Source organism: Balearica regulorum, chromosome 3 (genome assembly GCF_011004875.1).
Source record: "Balearica regulorum gibbericeps isolate bBalReg1 chromosome 3, bBalReg1.pri, whole genome shotgun sequence".
Classification (NCBI taxonomy): Eukaryota; Metazoa; Chordata; class Aves; order Gruiformes; family Gruidae; genus Balearica; species Balearica regulorum.
In genome coordinates this window covers 105889416-105911605 of record NC_046186.1, presented here as the reverse complement: position 1 = coordinate 105911605, position 22190 = coordinate 105889416, and the positions used below count along the sequence as shown (strand labels likewise).

Genomic DNA, 22190 nt, shown 5'->3' with positions numbered 1-22190 from the left:
GGTTGAAGAATTTCTTTTATTAGTCCCATATTTCTGTGTGGAATGCAAACAGCATTGATTTCAAATACCTCTTGAGAAATATCTAATATTATGGTGTGAAATTTCTGTATCAATAGGATTTTAGGGTTGATCCTCATGTTTAGATGTGGAGATGGTGATTTAAATGACTGCTGGAATGTAGTTCAAAATCCATTCAGGACTAGCAGTGGCCGTAATAGGTGTAGTGTCTTAACCTGGGAACAGTTCATGATGCAGTGTGAAAATGCAGTCTCAACCTGTAAAGGTTACATAGCATGCTGCTTATAACTGATCATTTCCTGAAATACGTGGCAAATGGTGAGGCACATGTCACACTTTTTTGCACTGTGTATTGAGAAGAATTACAGGTTGTGAAGATCATCTGCAGCTTGTCCAAATAGACGATGATATCCAAAGGCAGTTTTCCCGTATGTCATACTTACGGGTTGTGTGTCCAGCTCAGGGATTGTTTTGACATCATTGGTAGGAGAGAGTGGAAGCTTGCTGTAGCTGCATGGCCACAGAGGAAAGCTGGTGTTGCAGTGCTTTGAAAGAGCAAAGGCCCGGAACTACCGAAAACTTCTCTACCTGATGAGAGAGAACTTCTGGAGTCTTTTTGCAGTCTTGCCTGTGAGTTGACTTGTGTGCTGTTGGTGTGTTTGGAAAGCAAATGCTAATGTGTTGTCACAAACTAGCATTCCAGTTTGACTGAAAACAACAACAACAAAATGGTTTCCAACTATTACTTCTGTTTTAATGACAGGTCTGTAGAATTCTGGATGAACTGCTTGAACTACCTCTGGGAATGAAATAAAGATGTCTTTATTAGCATAGTAGTATATGGATAAGTACAACTGTGCTTTTAAAAGCTGAGTGTTTATCTGGGAGTTTAGATTAATATGGGTCTTGTGACATGTGCCTAAGACTGCGTCTTAAACATTGAGTGTGCTACTGCCATAACTGTATGTTTTATTTAAAAAAAGGCAATTATTCATCATTCCTGACCTATGTGCTGGTTTAGTTCTGACTCCCTAAGAGTGCTGCTGCCTCGTTCTGTAATAGTCTTTTTTTTTTTTTTTGATCTTCAACTGAGTTTTGACTATTTTAATTTAGATGTTGAAGTTTCAAAATGCTCTTCTGTGGTGATGTCTCTCCCACACCCCTGGGAAGCAAACACACACACCCCCCCTTGGTCCGAAAGGCAATCCAGGGAGTTGCTTCCAATGACTCATTTGATGGGTTTCATGCCTGGACGGTGGGGCTAAGGCTGTCCTGGGACAGCCCTGGGAGGCCACTGGACAGGGTGTCCTTTCCCTGCAGTCCTTAATTTGGCTTCCTGCCTGCTACTGTGCTCTGGATTTCCAAAGACGGGCCTTTGATGGGCTGGTGGCTCTCCTGTGATGGGCCTGGGAGCATCCCAACAGGCTATTATTTGGGCTTCCCCTTTCCAGTGTGTCTGTGTGCTCCTTTGTGGGGGTGCAGAGGTGCTTTTATCATACAATCTAACATTGAATAGTATAAAAATTGAGTGCTAGAACCCCTGATGCTTGTTGAGAGCTCCCATATAATTCTCCTTTTGTCTCCTTAGCTGCCTGTGGAAGACATGTATGCCTTGCAGCAACTGAGAAACCATCTCTTTTATTGAGGAAGAAATTTGAAACAAAGCAGCAGAGACTGGAGTGGAGGTAAGAAGAATGCAGTAAAGAGAATGAGAGGACAAAGAGGAGCTTGATGTCTTTGAAAAATCTGTTAATCCATTGTGCTCACAGCTTTCTCCTATGACCTCTGGAAGCAGGGTTGCTACCAAGTTTCATATTCTCTCCTGGTGCTAGAACTACCATGCTGCAGTAAGCAAGGAGAAGAGCAGCACAGTCCCAGCTTTCACGTAACTATCTCAAGCATTGCTCTTTCATGTCCTGCAAGAAACTTGCTGTTTCCTGACACTGTAGTACTTACATCTGAGACAAACCTGTCGGTCACAAGTCCTGAGTGGAATTTCCTGTGTGAGTTATTCAGTGCATACTGTGTTTTCAAGCTTGTGCGTTGTACTTTGAATGTGGTAACTCCTAGTGGACTGGAATATTCTGCTTTGGCTCTGAATTATGTGGTCTAGGTTTGGTTTTCTTATAACTTCACATATTCACCCTGTGTGCAAAACTTCAGTGAGGTGTTTTTTCCTTCTGTGAAACAAATAGCCCATCTTTTCTTCGCTGATCTCCTTTATGCAGAGGCAAGGAACTTGTTCAGGGAATCCATGTCTTCAGTCCGCAGACTGTGCCTGTCGCCTTGTTATTCCACCTCTTGCTCTGGTATTTTTAATATTAAAACCTAACATAATGATAATACAAAATTACAAATAACTTCATCTCTACCCTCTTCTTTCCCTGTTGTTCTGTTCATGTTTTTGATGCTCCTGCTTGTGCTTTCCTGTTTTAAGAATGTCTTTACTAAAGTTCAAGAAAAGCAAGCTAATGAAATGTCAGCTGCTTTTTAAAGCATGTTGACCCTTGGGTAAATGTGAGCAGTAAGCTCTGTGGGAGGTTATGTGTTACCTCCTTGTCCAAATGTGACTAAAGCTATTCTAGCTTTTCTGTCCCCATCAGGGAGCAGCAAGGAGTGTTCTTGCCTCCTGGTCTTGAAGCATCCAGTAACTAAGTGCAGTTCTGCACATGGGTAAATATTCTGAGGTTTTGTCTGCAAGGGGCATGCCTCTAGGAAAGGGAGAGAGGCGCTTAAGTTCTCTTAATGGTGGATAGTTAGTTACCCTGAAGAGCTCAGTAATGCTAAAGGAATTAAAAGCATAGGGAATTTGTAGGCTGTAGTTACGAATGAAGAGTGCATATATATCCTTGCTTATCCTTGCTGTTTGTTGTAGTTTCAAAATAAGGCAATTGCCAGGGGACACTAATGCCTTAATTTCAGTGATTGTCTGCAATGTATGAGAGCAATAACTGAGATAAGCTGATACTTCAGCAGATTTAAATGCTTGGATTTAAAAAGCTTTATCTCATGACAGTGCTGGATCTTGTGACTGGCCTGCTTTGCAGTTCACTGAAGTCTAAGCAGAGACAGGATTATTGGCAGGCTGCTGTGCAGTCAAGTGATGGTTAAAACCCTAGAGTTTTTTAAAGCAACCATTTCCCAATAAAGACTCCTGAGGAGATCTGTAATCACAGAGCATTCTCAGCTGTCATGTAACGCTGGTTGTTGTATTGAGAAGCTAGGACTGAGAGCTTTGACTTCTCCATGAGCTATGTGCAAATAGATCCTGGGAGTAAATGGTGATGTGTGGGGAGAGGGGGAAGAGTTCTGAATGAGTGGAGGTGTCCCTACACGTGAGACTCTTCTTGCAGCTTCCTTGCGCTTCCTGTGTCCCATGGAGGTTAAGCAGTAAGAAAGAGGTTGCTAGAGAAAGCAGAAAGGATATCTGTGCATTGGCCGTAATAGTTTCTCTTAGGATTTGGGAAGAGGAGAGACATTTAATTGCTTTTTTTTTTAATTGCTTGGTTCCTCACTGATGTTTCAGAAGCAGTAAAACAGACCACAAAACCTTGCTCTCTAATAAGCTCTGTTGTACAGAAATGTCTAGTGAGTGGGTGTATGCTAAAGCCTCTTCCTAATGGCATCAGACTGGCTGCAACAAGGTAAAAACAAGCCTTACTCCTTGTCATTGGATCACTTAGGCTCTTGGTGTGCTGCTGATCTTGAACTCACGCGTCAGGATGCGTGCAGCACAGTGGTGATGAGCACGCTGGGTGCGTGTGGCTTTGTTGCATTGTTATGAGTAGCGGTGTGTATGTGAAAGGAAAATGTTTGTTTTTGTGAAGTGATAAAGGAACTTGGTTGTGATCAAAGTGCTCTCGGTCCATTTGTGGAGGAGCGGAGTTAGGGAAGTGTCATTCTCAGAAACAGGCTGAGTACAATGTGTACAAATACAGCACACCTGTGTACACAGCTGATGCTGTACTTCACTAACTGGAGGGCTTGCTCATGCATTCTTCACCAGAGAGGAAAGTAGGCAAAAATCTCATGTATCTTTAAATCAGTTTAATGTCAGCTGGGATCAAAACCACTGAAATCAGTTATCTTAAGTACAATATCACAGTCGACTTCAGGTTGTGCTGGGGTCTTAAATGTGTGTTTTCTCTTTCACTGTTTCTGAATTTCTTCTCATTTTAAGACTGAATGTATACTTGGATTTGTGGGTAACATCAATATCTCTGTAAAACTTTTTGTCCTCAAATTACTTGTACGTATGGTTAACTGCTGCCTTAATTTGGTTGTATTTTATCATCCCTGTTCAGTCATTATGAAACCAGACCCGAGTTTGGTGCTTTTTAAAAGCTGAGTAAAATGGTAGTTAGCAATTGAAAATTATTCACTTGTGTTTTGTAAACGGGGAGAGATTATCAGGTTCTGTATGTAAGTATCATATTTCATATGTTTGTTATTCATATTTCTTGGTAAAGGATTTCTCAGCCAATTTAAACTAAGATGTAAGGATTAGATTTGTGAGTGCTTCTAGGAGCATGAGAAATGTCCAGAAGGGAGGGTTCAGCTATGTGACGTGTGAAATACCAAAGAGGCAGCCCACAGGTTTTCTCTCCTGCCAAGTAGTAAACTTCAGAGAGAAAAAGGGAGAGAGAATGTAAGCAAACCTGAGTGAATGCTGAGCTCTGTGGATGGTGATTAATAAAGCAGAGAGGATGAATGAACCATACTATGAAGTAGGCCAGGATTTCTATACATCTGACCTGAAGAAACCTATGCTGAAGGAAACAAATGTTTGGCTATGCACTGGAAGGAGCAGCAGCAGCTCTGGAGTTTCCTTTTCTTGCCCACATGTCTGTCTTTGCGTCTCCTTGTTGTGCCTGATAGGCAGTCTGCTGGGGCATCCTCAGTGTCTGGATTATGGACCACCCTTCCAGCCCCCTTTTCACTTGGAGTTCTGCTCTGCCTATGAAAACTTTGGCTGCTGTGACCAGGAGAGGGACAACAGCATTGCAGCAAAATACTGGGACATCATGGACTATATTGATCCCCGGGGGCATAAGCTGTGTGGAACATATATCAAAGATATCCTGTGTCAGGTAGGGCAGAAGAATAGTGTCTGCATCCTATGCTTTGGGCTGACTTTGGTGGTCAGTTGTGGTTCTGATAGCCTATTCTAGCTAGCTGTGTTGCTGTGAAAAGAGGTGGGGGAGCAGGGGAAAGTGGGTTGACGGAGCAATGGTACCTAATCCTCAGTATGCATTTTGCAAAGTGCTTTGCGTAAGGTGCATTGTTTTGTGGTGTCTGGCAATATATAGTGACATTTGCAAGCAATAATGATTTATGAAAGCATTGCCCAACTTGTGATGAGGGGAATCCTGTTGCTTTGCTAATTTTCTCATCACGAAGGGGAGAGTTACAGATCAATATTTATTTTCTGCTTGCAGCTACCAGGGGCTGGATTACAAATTCTACAGGATCAAATGATACGGGAATTATCAGGAAAAGTGTTTGGATCCCTGAAGCCCATGAAGGATGTGTTTTAATTGTGTATCTGCTGAGGATGCTCCAAATGCTGTGGTTGTTAAAGTAGAACCAAATTTAATAGGCAGTGGTTTCACACAGCTGCTGCAAGGTCTGGAGGCTTCAGTCATGGCACTTTCGTAGTGCTGTCTGCCCGCTGTCCACCAGGCTCACAGAAACAGGCATTGTGCAGTGAGAAAAGACCAAAGGCATGGTTCTTCCTGAGCTTCCCCCCCGTCCCCCGCCTTGTAATTAGAGGGCAGAACTGTCCTGCTGTTTTAACAACTGCTAGTCACGCAAAGCCGTGCTTACTGCATGCCAAAACACAAAGCAGCCAAAACCCACACTTAATCTTACTAAGCATGTATAAAACTCTTCTAGTTAATATTTCCTTAGGTCTAAAATATTATCTGTGTACCAAAATGTTTCCACTCTTTGGACGCTGGCAGGATTCTGGCATCTCCTTGGGATGGGGGGGACACCCTTTCAGCACCAGGGCTGAAAAAAAGAGACATCAGGGTTGTTTGTCTTTACAGTTGGTAAACCAGAAAAAGATGTGTTACAGGTCCTAGCAGAACCACCAATCTTGGTGTTAGGAAGATTTTTCTACACGTTGCGGGTAGAAAAAAAAGACTATAAAAATGTGCCTATTGCCTCTTTGCTCATTCTGCAGGGCATAATTTAATTCTGCATTTGTTGTAAGCATATGTTGTAGCAAAAAACCAAACCCACCCTGTATATTTTCCTACATATTTTCAAAGTAATAAGTTATTACCCTTTTCACATCTTTTCTAGAGTAAGATTGCTGTTAAATCTTTGGGGAGGAGCTTGTGATTGTGTTGTGTGGCTCTTCCTGTTCAAGTTGGAGACAACCATGGAAATAAAGTTGGGTTCTCTGGCAAATACTATTTGGCTGTTGAATTAGTGGAGGAGCAAAGATCTACCAAATGGTTTTTCTTTAGTGATGTCACTTTGCTGGATCTATTGTTACTGATGATCTCATGTGGAAGGGATGGAAAATGATGACAACTCCATTCTACCACCTCTGCAGTTTGTAGTCACATCCTGATAGTTTGTAGTCACTACTCATGAAACATTGACATGCACTTAGTGCCACATCGAATACAAAAAGACAGATGCATGTACATGATCAGGATGTAATTGTGCCAAGTTCTTGTTTCTGCTGTGTATGGCAGGGCTTCAGATAAACGGCTGCCGGTAACAAGTGCTTTTATTGATATTATTTGTATGGAAAGATTAGACTCAGAAGCAATAGTAGACAAAATATTACTATTAGCTTTTTGTCTTTTGAACAAAACAAATTTCAGGAAAGAGGTGTAGGTGCTTATTGATAAACCTGAGTTATTAGTAGCTGCTCTAATTTAGTGAAAGCAGCACTATTTCACGTCTTTGGGGGAGATCATAGTAGTAGTGATGTGTTGTAACAAAGCAGCTCATTCAGTCAGGTGTTCCTTCAGTGCCAGAACCAACAGAGAGTAAAAACCAGAAAACTTTTTTCTCCCCATCCCCCCACCCCCCCCAGCCTTTCTGGTGTGGTAATGAGTGGTGTGCTGAAGGTTATACAGAGGAAGCTGGTTTTGGTGACTGCAGCAGTCTCGCTGATCCCCCAGACCTCAGGAAGGATGCCTTGGAGTGCACCTTGCCTTGGCATTGGAGCTGTGTGGTTTTTAACAGATAGAAGACGACTAGATGGGGATGTGTTCTGGATCATGGATTTCCTGCTGTCGCTCTAAACCAGATATGTTTCTCTTGAAAACTAACAGGCTAGAAGAGGCATCTAAAGCCGTCTGGCTTTGCTGATAGAGCTGCTTCAGTTTGCATCTAGCAAGATCTGGCTCTTTTTGTTAGCTACATTTGTTCTAAGCATTTGTAGGTTTAGAGTCTGACCCTCAGCTGAGCTGTTCTAGGATTTAGCTTAAAAACAGTATGGAACTCTGAAAAGTGCCTGTTGTATTCTTAAGGAGATGTTGTGCAAGTTGCAAAGCTATAAGAATTCCCTGGATGCAAACCTTGCTGTATGCATAGAACAGCTGTTTGGCTGATGGCTGAGAGGATGTTTCTCTACTCAGAAAATTGCTACAGGAGAAGCTTAAAAACCCAAAAAGCCCAATTAAACCTTGTTTGAGCTGATTGGAGGCCATGATATTAGCATGAGATAGGAGCCAGTGCAGGGAAAACAGCATCCTTTTAAAGCCTGACTTGATTGCTGAACGCAGGTTTATTTTGCAGAGAAGCTATTACAAAACACCAAAGAAGTATCAGCTTGATCTTGGCAGCTTCTGCTTCTTCCTCTCTATCAAGTAGTGGGATTAATTGTATTGTTTCACGCACGCTTGAGTGAAATGAAAGCAGATAACCAACAGTAACTGCAAGGCCACCTAATCCTGGGAGTTGACGTAGATGCTGAGGAATGGTCTCCAACCTGTCCAGCTTGCTGGATTTGTGTGCTGCAGGTGGTGTTCGTCAGGCAGACACTGTGTGGGAAGCCTAATGGCTGGAAAAGCATGGCAGCTGCTCAGGGGCTACGCTTATTTAGGAGGATGAACTGTAAGACCCTTATACTGCAGCCTGTTGGCAGAACAGAGTGGATGGAGCTTGGAGCTGGTGAGAGTATGCCTTGTTTCAGAGGCAGCTGGGTTTTTTTCTTCTCTTTCTGTTCTCAGATTGCTGGACTGGGAGCTGGACTCTGTTCCCAACTTAGAGAAATTAAAAATGTTTTCAAAGATGTTAATCACTTCAGAATTGAGAGGAGCATTAGACTGCAAGTGACTTGTGGACAATGGAGGGGTGAGCCAGCTGCAGATGCGTGTTAGTGGGAATGAGGGAGCTTCCCAGGAGTTGAAAGGCAACACAGGTCTGTCTGCTCTCCCGGTGACACCTTATCAGGCTGTCACCTCTCCTGGTCACTTGAGATAAGCATTATATTTTGTGAAAATTGTGATACTACTAGAAACTCAACATATTTAGGGGTGTCCAAGTGTATACTGGCAAAAGTGGAGGAGGTGAGCGATGGTTAATGAACTTAGCATCAGGGGAGGACCATGCCAGCCAAGTGTTATTGAATGCCTGCACCAAAGCTGCTCTCCTTCAAGAAAGTGAGAACAGAAAGGCACTTATCTGAAGCTTTGGCTTTTGGGGATGGCACTCAGGGCCTAATGGTGCCTTTCCTTCTTCTGGGAAGACCTTAAACTTGGGAAAAATGGCGTGGTTCTGTCATCTGGGGCTGGGCTCAGGCTGCAAGGACGGGCCTAAGGCACTTGGCTCCCCTTTGCAGGCTGGGGGCTTCTGATCTGAGGAGAAGAGGTTCCTTGCAGAACTTGTCTTACAGAACTTGTTCTGTGCAGCTTTATAAACAAATGGCAGCAATGAAAAGTGAGAAACTTACCACACCATCCAAGAGTTGAAAGGGCTTTGCTACTTAGAAGTCATATCTGTTCTTTGTACAGCCAAAAGCCCTCAGGCTCTTCTGTGAGCAAAGGAAAGTTTGCTATGCTAAGTTTGGAAGGAGGATCTGTAGCCTTCACATTAAATATCATGGAAAGGCTGCTACTTGCACAAAAAAAAAAAAAGTCAGTGCTTGTATAACTGCCCCAGATTTGTTTAATGAATTTTGTTTAATGAGGTGGGGAAAAAAATATTAACATAATAGTTCTTCATTCTTCGACTGTCTACGTACTTACCCTCCTACATACATGCCCAGTAAAAACTCTAGATAGACTTTCAGGCTGCTGGCAAGAAAATCAGTAAAATCTTTCTGCAGAATTTAGCTCCTTCTGTTTTAATTTCTGCAATTTTGTGCTGATTAAAATAGAGGTAGAATTTTAATGAAAATGTTTTATAAAAGTTCTGGCCCAAAATTTAAATTTAGTTACAAATTCAAACGCAATGCCTGATTTTCAGTATTTAACGGATATTTTGCAAAGCTAAAAAACATAATGATATTTGAATGGACATAATTTTTAGATGCATAACACTTGAAAAGGATGCCTGCAGCATTATTTTTTTTCTAAAGATCACATATAGAATCAATGGTAGCTACATGAATTGCATAAGATATTTACTTATTTGAAACAGTTTTAAATCTCAACTACAGTCTGTTTCAGTGATAGTATGCATGCAAGAACATGATTGAAATCGTACAGCATCAGACCAAAGATTAACTTAGCCTGTACATTTAACCAATGTACATCTTTAGCATCTACAATTTCTTCTGGCAGAGTTTCACCTCCTTTTTTTTAACCTGGCTCCTGCTAGCTTTATCTAATGCTCCCTCATTTTTCTTCTGGGGGAAAGGGTGAACAAGTGATCCCCATGCATCTTCCTAGTGTCACCTGTGATATTTACACACCTCCATCAGGCTGCTCAGATCATCTCTCTGCAAAGCTGCTCAGTCCCATCTTAATTAGTTGTGCTGTATCTTTGACTGTCCTTGTGGATTTGTTCCCCTCTCTTGCTTTTGGAAAGAGACTGGAACTGCACACAGTGTTGAAGGTGTGGGTGAACCTCTGCCTGTTTTGTTTTCTTTCTTTCCTAACACTTGATTAGACCTAGGTATGGGCTTAGGTGGCTTAACAAAATAAAAATCTTAAAGGTATCTGGAAAAGGCAGTGACGCTGGCTGATGTGAAAGATGTGTCCAGATTTGGGACTGCTGGTCTGGAGAAGTCTGAAGTACAAAGACTAACATTCTCCATAGTGCAAAGGGTTACTGCAGTGAGGGAGTTAAATACTTTTCTCAATCTGTTAAGAATAGATTACAAAATACCTAGTTCAAAATGTAGCAGGGGATGCTAAGGGGGATTTCTAAAAGCAAAGGTAGGAAGAGATTGCAAAAAGAAATTGCCTGTCGCTTCCTTAAAACCCTCTCTAGTAATGGAGAATCCACAGCCTCCATAGACATATTTCTGTTGAGAGTAATTTACGAAAGCAATCAGCTGCACCTAAAGGAAACAACTCCTGACCTCTAAATCCCCTTTAACAATGTTCTGAGTGACTTTCCACTACTCCACTTCAAAGATGACTCATCATGTTCTCTGCCTTACTGATTTTTCATTTTATTAACCAGTTTGCTTTCATGAAGGTGTCTTGGCTTCTCCTGGATGTGTGTACACAGCCACATATTTAGTTTCTTTTACTTTCTAGGAATGTTCTCCATATGCTGCACACCTCTATGACGCAGAAAACCCTCGGACACCTCTAAGAAATCTCCCAGGACTTTGTTTTGAGTACTGCTCTGAGTTTCACTTCAACTGCCGCTCTGCCATCAGCCTGCTGACAAGCGATAAGCACATCCAAGAATGCTGTGAGACAAACAAGACGCGCTTTTGCAACCTCCTTCACCTACACGATGAGGACTACTGCTTCCCCAATGTACTGAAGAACACAGCCCTCAACCGCAACCTGGGCTCGGTGGTGGAGGACCGCAAAGGCTGCCTCCAGCTCTGTCTGACCGAGGTTGCCAACGGCCTGAGGAACCCAGTGCTCATGGTGCATGCAAATGACCATACCCACCGCATGTTCGTAGCTGAGCAGGTGGGCATGATCTGGGTCTACCTACCTGATGGCAGCCGGCTGGAGGAGCCCTTTCTGGATATTAAAAGTATAGTGCTGGCTACGCCGTGGATAGGGGATGAGAGAGGCTTTCTGGGGATGGCTTTCCACCCCAAGTACAAGTACAATGGGAAGTTTTATATCTATTACTCGTACATGGATAAGAACCGAGTGGAAAAGATCAGGATCAGTGAATTGAAGGTTTTAGCATCTGATGTCAACAAAGCTGACCCACTCTCAGAAAGGTAAAGTTCCTGTTCAATGCTACTATATGCCACAATGAGAAATTATTTTTCTTTGTCCCTGTCCTTCCGCCTTGTAGAACCTGCACATTCAGTCACCCTGGTCTAGGTGTGACTGGCCTACTATGGAGCTACTGGAGACAGGTTGGCTCAAGGTCACACAGCAAACTAGAAACCAAACTGAAAAGAGGACCCAGGATCTAGGCTTCCAGGTGGTCGTCTGTCTCTATCTTGCACTCTTGCCTTCTAAACAGCAGTAATAGCCTTAAGCTTATCGTGGAACTAACATCTGCCCTAAAAGTGTTCTGTAACATCTGCCCTAAAAGTGTACTGTAGAAGAACAGGGATGCTTTGCTACAGTACTATACATTCATTTGATCTGACACATGTGCCCCTGCCCCGTGCCCCTGCCCCATCCCCCTGCTAAGAAAAAGAAGGTAATTCTCAGTTACAGAGAAGAACTTGTGAAATAGCGACCTTATTTTCTCTAGAGTTTCACAATCACCATAAGATGCTTCTGAAGCCCTCAAATTCACCAATTACTTCTCATATAAGAAAGCAGAACCCACCTGTCACAAAGTTTAAAGGGCATCAAGTGTTCCCTACAGATGAACACATTATGTATTTGTAGTTGTGTTTTCAGATGAGCTGTGATGCTCCTGTGCTCAGGGCGGTGGGTGAGCTCTGCAGCACGAGAGGTGTTAATGCAGTGCAGGTGAGAGCTGTGGTGCACAGGGCAGCTGTCATGCTGTGTGGCTCATGGGAAACGTATTTCCTCAAGGGATACCATACTGAAAGAGCTCTGCTGTAAGGCAGGCAGGCAGCCTTAGCTGCAGGCTCACAGAGAACAGGATGCAACTCAGCACCATATTTGACAAAGTTGACAGGTCGGTACAGCTGGGAAATCTTGCTTTCTTCCTTTCTTCTACAGAAGTGATGCAATATTTCTGCAGCCCTCCTGAATGCTCAGTCCTTTCCAGTAGCTACATCTGGAGTTAATTCTCTCTCTTTTTTTTCTTTTAGGAATCTTTTGGAGCTTGAAGAACCGGCTGCAAATCATAATGGTGGGCAGCTGCTCTTTGGTGTGGATGGCTATATGTATCTATTCACAGGAGATGGAGGGAAAGCTGGAGACCCTTTTGGAAAATTTGGGAATGCTCAGAACAAGTAAGGAGGAAGGCAGTTTGAAAGCCTTGAGCTTGTCCACCAAGACACAGGGTGTGGAAATGAGACAATGTGGAAGAATAAAGTAAGAGTGCTTCCCGAAAGTGCTTGTGCATCTGCAAGTCTCTTCACTGCAGAACTTCAAAAATTTAAATTTTACATTTTGAAAGCTGAGGGAACCCAATTTGTTGAGAGTTTGTTGTCGAGTCTTCTGTGACTTAAGCAGGTTGCAAGACATACCAGCTGTTGGTTTATCTCTTTTGGAAAGATAACCTTTCCTTTGGAAAGGGAGAAGAGGGAGAGAATTTTTTGTTTTCAGTTAGCTCTCATGCTGGGATTTGTCTCTTTCTGTCGTTTTCTTTAGGAGTGCTTTGTTGGGGAAAGTCTTGAGGATTGATGTGGATGGAAGAAGCCCTGATGGAAAGCCTTACCGCATCCCTCCTGATAATCCATTTGTGTCTGATCCCAAGGCCCGCCCTGAGGTTTATGCCTATGGGGTCAGGAATATGTGGCGCTGTGCTGTTGACAGAGGGGACCCTGTCACAAAAAAGGGAAGAGGGAGGATATTCTGTGGGGATGTTGGGCAGAACAGATTTGAAGAAATAGACATCATCGTTAAAGGAGGGAACTATGGCTGGAGAGCAAAGGAGGGATTTGAATGCTATGACACAAAGCTTTGCCGCAATTCCTCTTTGGGTAAGGAAGAGGTTTCTTACAGAAGATTACTGTATTATGTGTGCGTATTTACTGGACTATAGCTCCATTTTTCAGTGAAGCTAAATAATCCAGTGTTGTATGTTAAATTGGAGATAGTTTACTACTTAAGAGCAGAATATTCCTTCACAGCCCTGTGGTGGTGGTATGAAGTGATGCCCTGCTTATTCAGGGAATTCCCTGTCGCACACTGCACTGGACAAGGTGTTTAGGGTCAAAGCCTATGCCTTTTGCAGACAGATAGAATTTTCCCAGTGAAGTTAGGAAGGCCATGGATTTGGTTTAAGTAGAAAAGCAGTACTGTGTTTTCCTCAGAAGCTCTGAGCCATGGCTATGGCTAAGGAGAGGGGACCAGGTTGTTGCTGAGACCCTGAAACAAATCCTGTGGAAGCAGCAGTGTGTCTAGCAAGTAGGGTGCTGCAGCAGAATTCCCAAAATCTGTGCTCTGGGTCTGACTATGGGCGTGATGGACAAAGTCACTTGCTGCCTTTAGAAAAGAGTAGATATTGGTGGTCTTCATAAAGCTCTTTGGAAAGCGTGGTAGAACATCTGGGTATTGTTATAGAATCATTTTGGTTGGAAAAGACCTTTAAGATCATCAAGTCCAACCACTAAACGATGTCCCTGTGCACCACATCCACGTGTCTTTAAATGCCTCCAGCGATGTTCCTTAAGCTGTTGGAAGAAAATGCCTGGTCTCAAGCTCATGTAGATGTTTCTGAAACATTTGTATGAGCAGGCACGTGTAGAGTATGTGTTATCGACACTTCTCATCTGCTATACTGGTAGCTGCATAGCTCTCATGGGTTTTTTTTGTTGTGTTTTAATGGCCCAATCCTCTATTGAATTAGGTTTTGCTGTTAATCTATGGACTTTAATGAATTGTGCTTGTGATCTTTATCCTCATCACTAAAGATTAAAGACAAGCTACTTGATCCAGGGGAAAAAAGTGAGGACAAGACTAAAATTTTGTGAGATCTGATATTCAACCCAAGAAAGGGCTGAATTCAATTTTAACATTCCCAGAGGCAAAGCCTTTATTTCATAAGTGTCATGACATAAAAGTGAGGTGGCACACCTGGTGGTTGTTGAGAACATCAGCAAACCTATGAAGATGTTGCGTTAACTTGCAACTGTTTGATCTTCCTTCTCTAAAAATACTGGAATTTGTAAAGACAATCCCTGCTAAAATGACTGGTGGAATCACAAACCTGCAAGATAATACTTCCTGCAGGCTGCTACCTTTCTGCATTGCTCTGCTTGATGCAGAGAATCTTGGTCCTAGGTGTTATGGAAACTCATTATGACTAAGCCTTGATAAGCAGCTACACAGAGAGCTCCTTAAAGCCCCTGGGTCTGTTCTGTCCTGGAGTAAATTACTGAATTCCCACTGAAATTTAACTATGTTGTTTGTTCAACTGTACTGGTCCTTCTAGTAATTCTTGTGGCACCAGTGTTACTGAGCAATTGCTTTTTTTTAATGCTCTCTGGATATAAATTTTTCTCACTTTTCATGCTTCTGTATTTCACAGATGACATTCTTCCAATATTTGCATATGGCCGCAACGTGGGGAAGTCAGTCACTGGAGGTTATGTATACAGAGGATGTGAATCGCCCAACTTGAATGGCCTCTATATTTTTGGTGATTTCATGAATGGGTGAGACTGGGTTTTTTTTTCCTGCAGCTCCCATTCTGTACCCTTATTTACCTTATCTGGGCAAGTAAGCATATCAGAGCATCCTGAAACCTTTTTAGCTGGAGTAAATGAGAATCCTAGATGTCTGTGTATTAGATTAAGGGCTCTGTTTGACCATTAGATTCCAATCAAAATGTTGTTATAAACTTCCCCCAATTTAGAGTCCTTAGGATAGGTTTGCTTTTGTTCTGGTCTGTTTTTCCAAAAGTCAAACATTAAAGCCAGTCAATAGTCAGGGTCCTCACTGACATTTCCCCCCCCCCCCCCCCAGTAATGCATGATTTTGACAGGAACTAATCTTGATACTGGAAACGTAAAACACAGGGTTTTATTTTTCATCTAGTCGACTTATGGCTTTACAGGAAGAGGAGAAGACAAATAAGTGGAAGAAGCAAGATATCTGCATTGGTAGCAGAAAAGCTTGTGCTTTCCCTGGAATGATCAGTTCTTATAGCAAATTCATCATCTCATTTGCTGAGGATGAAGCAGGTAGGTATTGTGCTAGCCATACCTTTATTGGAAACTGTACTGTCAGTTCTGTGTCGTAGGACAAACACGTCAAATTATGTTGCTCCTCACACTCTACTAGAGAGCAGGCACCGCAAAACAAGTTTGTGGCTATCTTGGCACGGCAGGTAGGGTTGGTACGGGGTTCAGAGAGGCCTCCTGCCCTGTGAGGCTATTGCAGATTGGCTTGATGGAGAGCTTAGGAGACAGATCCTCATGCGAATTTGCAGTTTGAGTACTCCAGGTTCTCTAAGGAGTTTGAATGCCTGTTTGTTTCAGCCTTTCCCTGTCCTTTTGTTGTTGTTTGGTTTTTATGCTATTTCATTAATTAAAAGACTATATCAATGCCGTTTGTTCATTTATTGTAACACTCATCCTCACTTGAGTTTTTACAGCTTATCTGAATTTTCCCCTCTTCTTATATTATTAAGACAAATTCCTCAGTCTTAACAATAGCAGCGCTTCACACTGTGGATTATATACCAAGGCTTTATTTGGGGATGAGGAAAGCCACTGATTTGAAAGTTGAGTGGAAATGTCTCTGTGCATAGGATTATTGCTATGGTCACGATGACCACTAAAGGTGAAAGTACCAATGCATACTTTGTTTGCTTTTGTACAGTCTCCTGACAAAGAGCTATGTAATACAAAAAGTGACTGCAAATTTTTTGAGAGCCCAGATGTGCTTTAATGAGCTCTGATGCTTCATGATTTGGCAGAAAAGAGATCTGCTTGTAAGAAAAAGATCCTAGATTGTCCGGTTAGCGTGTTCTGTCAAAGAGGCAGGGAGATGCAGGCTTTGTTGTGAAATATGTACAATTTTTAACTGTTCTAACAACATGTGGAGTGAGTGGATGTTAAATGTCTCTTCTACGGGTTGTTCTTCTAGAAACCAATGTGGTGGTGTCATGCAATCCGAAAAACAACAGTTTTGCCTCTTTTGCAAACTACTATCATTTGTCTGGATGTTATTCTAGTGGGTGATGAAGGGAAGGCATGAGGAGTAGTTGCTGCTCTCAGCAACCATACAAGAATAAGAAGCTTCTGTCTTCCATAGATTAGCCAATTTAGCTCTTGTTGGATTTCTTTGGTACGACTATGAGATAGCTAAATATTTGTTGTGTGGTCTTCCCCTCTATTTGTAGCTTCTGGCTGCTGCTTTGGTACAAACAAGTTTAAAAAAATATGTATTTATACAGACAACAGTAACCTTTTGGAGGGCCACTGACATGAGGTAATGAAGGTCCTGTTCAGGCACTGTGCTGGATCGAGGGCTGCTGGTTCTGCATGGAACCCTGCCGCAACCAAGAGATCACTTGGTGTCCTGGGAGTCCACCTGCAGAGGCAAGGGTGAGACCAAAGCCCGCTTCCTGAAAGTAAGACATGACTGAGGGGGTGACTGAAGGGGTTTTCTTTTTCTGACCATGTGAATTAGTGAAGAGCCAGAAAAGAGAGGGAACTGGAGAACTGGCATTCAGTTTGGGCCCTTGAATCTGAAACTGGTTTTATTTTTTCACTTCCATTTAGGTGAGCTGTATTTTATGTCTACTTCTTATCCGAGTGCCTATGCACCACATGGATCGCTCTACAAGTTCATTGATCCTGCAAGGTTAGTAATTAAAGATGTTTTTCCATGCCTAATTCTTCTATAATCATCATACATTCTCCAGCTATCACAGTAGGAAGAATGCTAAGTACTACTGATACATAATCTCACTGACCTCCACATCCAGTCCTTGGTTTTTGTTCACCCACCATATATCTGGTGACACTTTAATCAGTTTTAGTGAATTTATTCCTCACTCATCATATCTGTGCACCCAGAAATAGAGTTCAGATACTTTAAAGGTATGGGACAGTAAGGATCAAAATGACTCCTGGGTTGCATATCTGAAGTATAGCACAGTGGTGTTTTAAAAATGACAGTCCATATCCTTCAGGGTCATGACATCAAATATCTCCAATGCACTTTCATATAAATAAATTGCAGTCCACAGTTTTGTTTTCTTCACAAAGAGTGAAACCTGGTCATAATTGGAGCCTGAACCTGAGTTTTTCCAAGTAAAATATTTTTTCCCCGTTAAGCAGTTATCCCTGCTGAAGTCTGTTTTTGCAGTAATAAGCATGCTTATGTAATTTTTTCCCCTCCCAAGCTTTTGGATCTTGCTAAAAAGCATTACACGAGCTTCAAATCACCCTGTAAAGTAGAATACTAATGTGTTTGTGCTGTTGCTGAGATCTCAGACACTAACAAAATAAAGTAAGTTAGTTATGTTTTCTTGGCAAGTTAAATCCAAAGCTAGATAGTTAACTCAAGCTGTGTACCAAGGTGATGGGAATAGCAACTTAAGTCTTTTACTTGCTCTAACTACTTGAGGAGACTCCTGCCTCTAAACAGCTTATTAATGGTGGCTGACCAAAATGTAACAGTTTCAACTAAAAAAATAAACATTTGTGAGCTAGCATAAACATTGAAAGCTTGAACATGCTCTGTTTCACATAAAAAGCCCTGCAGTCCCTACGCCATGAAGACAATAAATCCTCTCCCCTTTCTACTGGAAAGGGAGAAATGCAGCTTTCTGTTTCACAAGCAGCCTGCAGGAGCCTGCCCGAGGACCGCTGTGCAGTAATGCCCCGTGTTATGACGACTCTGCGGGGGGCAGCCAGCCCCTGCCAGGAGTGCGGTGGTTTCACTGCTTAAAGGGCTTTCTGGAAAGAAGCCAGGTCTTCCCAATGCTTTTGGAGCTTCATATCCATCACTTCTAGAGCAGGACCAGGCACTTATTCCCTTGGCTCTTTGGAATTTATTCTTATATTTTCTGTTTCCCTTTGTTTACCTTAGCCCAGATGTTGCTCTGCTCAGCTTTGCCCCTGTCTGCTTAAGCACTTTGCAAGCTTGTCCAGGGTGTGCAAAGCACCCACTGTTCCTCAGGAGGCTGAGCTTGCCTGGCCCTGCAGCAGAGAGTCCTACCACCTCCAGATCCTGGGTTGTACTCTGGCCACCTCCTGATTGTACCATGAGCAGAGATTTTTCCTTTCTCATTTGCATTTTAATGCTGTTTATGGGATTCTTATGTTTCTGTCTCACTGTGGGTAGTGGCTGGGATAACTGGCTCCTCTGACGCCTCTGATGGGTGCAGTCCCAGTTTGTCCAGCCCAGACACTCCCTGCTTCCTCCCCGCACTTCAGCAAGCTCGCTGGCAAGGCCAGCAAGCCACACCAATGTCCTTCAAAATGTTGGCGGGGCCGCTGCCATCTACCTGATGGCAACGCAAACTTCCCAAGGAACCTCCCAGGAAAATGGATGGCAGCAGTGCCCCGTGCGTCCCCACTGCAGCTTCCTCTCCAGCAGAGTGGCTGGCGTGTCTCTGCCTGGATTGGCACAAATCCCCTCAGTCAGGAGCGGAGGGAAGAGGTGTTAGAAGGTACTTTAAAAGCTAGAGGAGGGGGGAACTCCATACCACACCCCCCAAAAAAAACCCCAAAACAACCCACAAGAAATGCCAACAACCCTGCTTGAGTAACCTTTTAAAAAAAAGGAAAAAATGAAATGGTATGGAGGAAGCACTTGGCTGTTGGCCCTGTCTGAATGCTAATCACAAGAAAATGTGATGCCTCAGGTCATGCTTTGCTTTGCTCTGTGCTGTCAAGCATGCCAAATTTGAAGAGCCTGTTCTTATTTGTCCTGCAGTAATTCCTGGGGTGGGTAACAGAACACACAGGTCTCTTGCTCTTCTTTGTACCTCCCTTTCTGTCATTTAACATGTGACAGCTTTACCTCAGGGTAAATGGCTTTTTTTTCCTTCTTTTGTACTGTGAGAAGTTGTCAGGGAACGGCAGGAGAGGAACGCGGATACATTTTCTTTGCAGTTGTTGCTTCCTCCCTCCTTGCCTGTTCCTTTCCTTTCTCACCCCTCTTGCTGCAGCACTACGTTGCGTCTGAAGCGGCACCCTTTGAAGGTTGCACTAACTTTCCTGGGGCTGCGTGGGAATATTCTGCTGCGTGTGCAGAGATCCTTATGCTGCGCCACGGGCTAGTGGAAAGCACTGACACTGACAAACCTTATGTGCAGGAATGAGACTCCTCTGCTTCAAGGTGGGATGCATGAGCCAGTACTGGTGAGGAAAACCCAAAGTGACTGATGGTCTGAAGTTCAACCAATGCATCCACCAGGCTTCTACAAACAGTGTCATGCTGTGCCTCCAGGAGCAGGGCACATAGCTGAACACACCTAATCAGGCTCCCTTGAATTCAGCGGTGGCCTGTAAGTTCACGCAGGCAGGCCAGCATCCCACACACAAACCAACCAGCTATTGATGTTGGATAGACACAGTCCAGACTGATGGCAGAAAGTTGACCAGAAGGGTGGTAGAAGGGAAGCTGCAGCCTTCCAGCTGCTACTGCTATTCAGACAGAGATTTTATGGTTTGCAGCCCTGAGTTAGGCTCTTAAATTCCACCTATGTTGCACTCTAGGTGCCTAAAGTGCTTTCATGCCTCTTCCAGCAGAGGCAGATGACAAGGAGGTATTGGTGGGTGCCTCTGGAATAAACAAACTTCCTTAACAATCTCTCAGATACCTGCATATAGCTTTCTGTTTTTCAAGGAGAGCTCCACCAGGGAAGTGTAAATACAAGCCTGTTCCAGTGAAAACAAAGAGTAAACGGATACCATTTGTTCAACGTGCAAGTAAGTTGTTAGGCTCTAACTTTACTGAGAAGCAAAACATATAACCATCTTACAGGCATGTAATTGAAATCTTTAGCAGTTTTGAAAACTAGAGCACTGAGCAATCTTGAAGTTAGGTTATTACATTTAATATGTGCTTCTGTTGCCAATTAGATGTCATGCCTTTTTTTAATCCCAGTCTCTGATTTTTTTTTCTGTTTTGTTTGTTTTTGCTTTGTTTTTTATGTTTTTGTTTTGGAAGTGTTGCCAAGTAATAGCGTAAACGGGCATCACAAGGGAACTGATGGCTTTGATTCAGGCATTGGATTTGGTCTGGGAAGTTCTGAGTGCCTGTCCCTGGCTCTGTGACAAGCTCCTTGAGTCAAATAATTCCCCCTTGTAAATCTAGGGCAATCTTCCTTTCTCCTGCCTTTTTCTGTCCTATATCCCATGCAACTAGGGCAGGGGTTACATCTTCTTATTGAGTAGAAACAATGTTTAGCAAGTTGAGGTTATCTTGTCTGGGATTTCCAGATATTAGTGTAACATGAAAAGTTCATATTGTTAAGTCTGTTAAGTCTTATTTTCCTTAAATATACATTCATAATTTCTAAAATTGAACCAACTTTATTTCCAAGAAACCCAAGGCTCTTTTGATCAAAGAGGTTTATATAGTGTGTATTTCTTCTTTCAGAATGTCAGCTATTTTTCTTAACTGTAGCTCTAATAAGGGTTTATATCAGTCAAATCTCTGAATTGGCCTTTTGCCTTAAAGCAGGGATGCTGAACCATGTTAATTACTTTCCTCAGAGACTGTCCTTGAGCTGCTTAATGAACCTTCAACAGCCAAGCCTCCAAAAAAATCTTCTCCTCCCACTGCAGCCATCCCAACAGTTTCTTCTAAGAAAACTAAAAAGACCCCATCCACCAAAATAAAAGCATCAACAGCGAAACCAGCTCCATCTGGTAAAAAGAGACAGAAAATCAAAGCTGAGGCTAAACCTCACAAGCCAAAGCAGGAAGAGAAGGTTGCGCACATTTCCAGAACTACACCAGCACCACCTTTGCCAAAAAAGAAGAGCTCCCAGCTAACCAGAACCAAGAAGCTCCTTCCAAAGAAAGCAGCACGAGCTAAGGAAAAAATGGAGAAGCGGAGGAAGGAGAGTAGATTAAGCAGCAGCTTTTGAAGTTCAGTAATGTCCCAGAAAAAGCAAGTCACTTAAAGTGGTGAAACAAATGTTTTGAATAATGACCAGATGAAAGAGAATCAGCTGGCTTGTTATGCCAGTGCTCCCAGGTGTCTCCATTAATCTGTGTTAGCAGGGTCTGTGTATGTTCTATTAAACCTTAACAGCACCAGCCTCCTAATACTAACTTTCTCTGCAAATCCTGCTGTGGTGTCCTTTTCTGACATAGGTAGTTATGAGTCTCTGATGGATGTTCACTGGGAAGATTTGGCTGTATATGACTAATAAATCCAAGTGCCCCTAACTTTCAGGACTTGCATCTTTTATCCAAGAATATGAAATAGACATGTCAATGATCTCACATTTTTTTTTTTGTCCTTTAACTGAAATGCAGTGAGAAGTATATTTTAAGAGTAGTTGTCTTTTGGACAATGAAATTAGATATTTTTTTAAAGCAGTAATTTTTTAAAGGTATGGATCACCTCTAGGTTCCAAATGATTCAATAAGGGCTGAAAATATTCAGCAAGCCTTAAAAACAAACAAAACCGAGCAACCCTTAAAAATCCTAGTTACAGCTGAGCAATAGGATCGATCCATCACCTGGTTGGATTCTGTCCTGGCTGCTGGCTGCAGCTCTCCTGGCCGAGCCTTCTCTCTTCCCTGGGCGCAGTGCAGGTTTAGAGCTCAACGGGTGGGGTGCGGGGTGCCCCGGCAGTGGCGGTGCATGCTGTGAAATTAATGTGCAATGGGGTGCTGCAAAAGGAGAAGGGGGAGAGCGAGGGCCGGGGGTTGCATTATCCACCGTGGGGCCCCGACAGAGCTCAGCTGCTCATCTCTGGAGAAGCGTATTCATCTGCGTAGCGGAGCCACCGCCTGGCTTAGACTCCTACCCTTGGCCTCAGAGGGA

The 22190-nt window shown here is 43.0% G+C and overlaps 1 protein-coding gene across 2 annotated transcripts; it reads left to right on the top strand.

Moving 5' to 3' along the window:
• Positions 1-4665: 4665 nt before the first annotated feature.
• On the top strand, positions 4666-21583 carry HHIPL2 (HHIP like 2). Of its 2 annotated transcripts, XM_010303880.2 has the most exons (9): positions 4666-5108; positions 10695-11347; positions 12368-12511; positions 12873-13204; positions 14755-14881; positions 15264-15409; positions 16955-17036; positions 20034-20116; positions 20906-21575. In XM_010303880.2, exons 1-9 carry the CDS (start codon positions 4701-4703, stop codon positions 21280-21282), a joined length of 2352 nt encoding a protein of 783 aa, XP_010302182.2. In that variant the 5' UTR covers positions 4666-4700; the 3' UTR covers positions 21283-21575. The 2 variants fall into 2 exon arrangements, with proteins under 2 accessions (XP_010302182.2, XP_075605429.1); XM_075749314.1 differs by lacking the exon at positions 20034-20116 and having other exon boundaries at positions 20906-21583.
• The last annotated feature ends 607 nt before the right edge of the window (positions 21584-22190 follow it).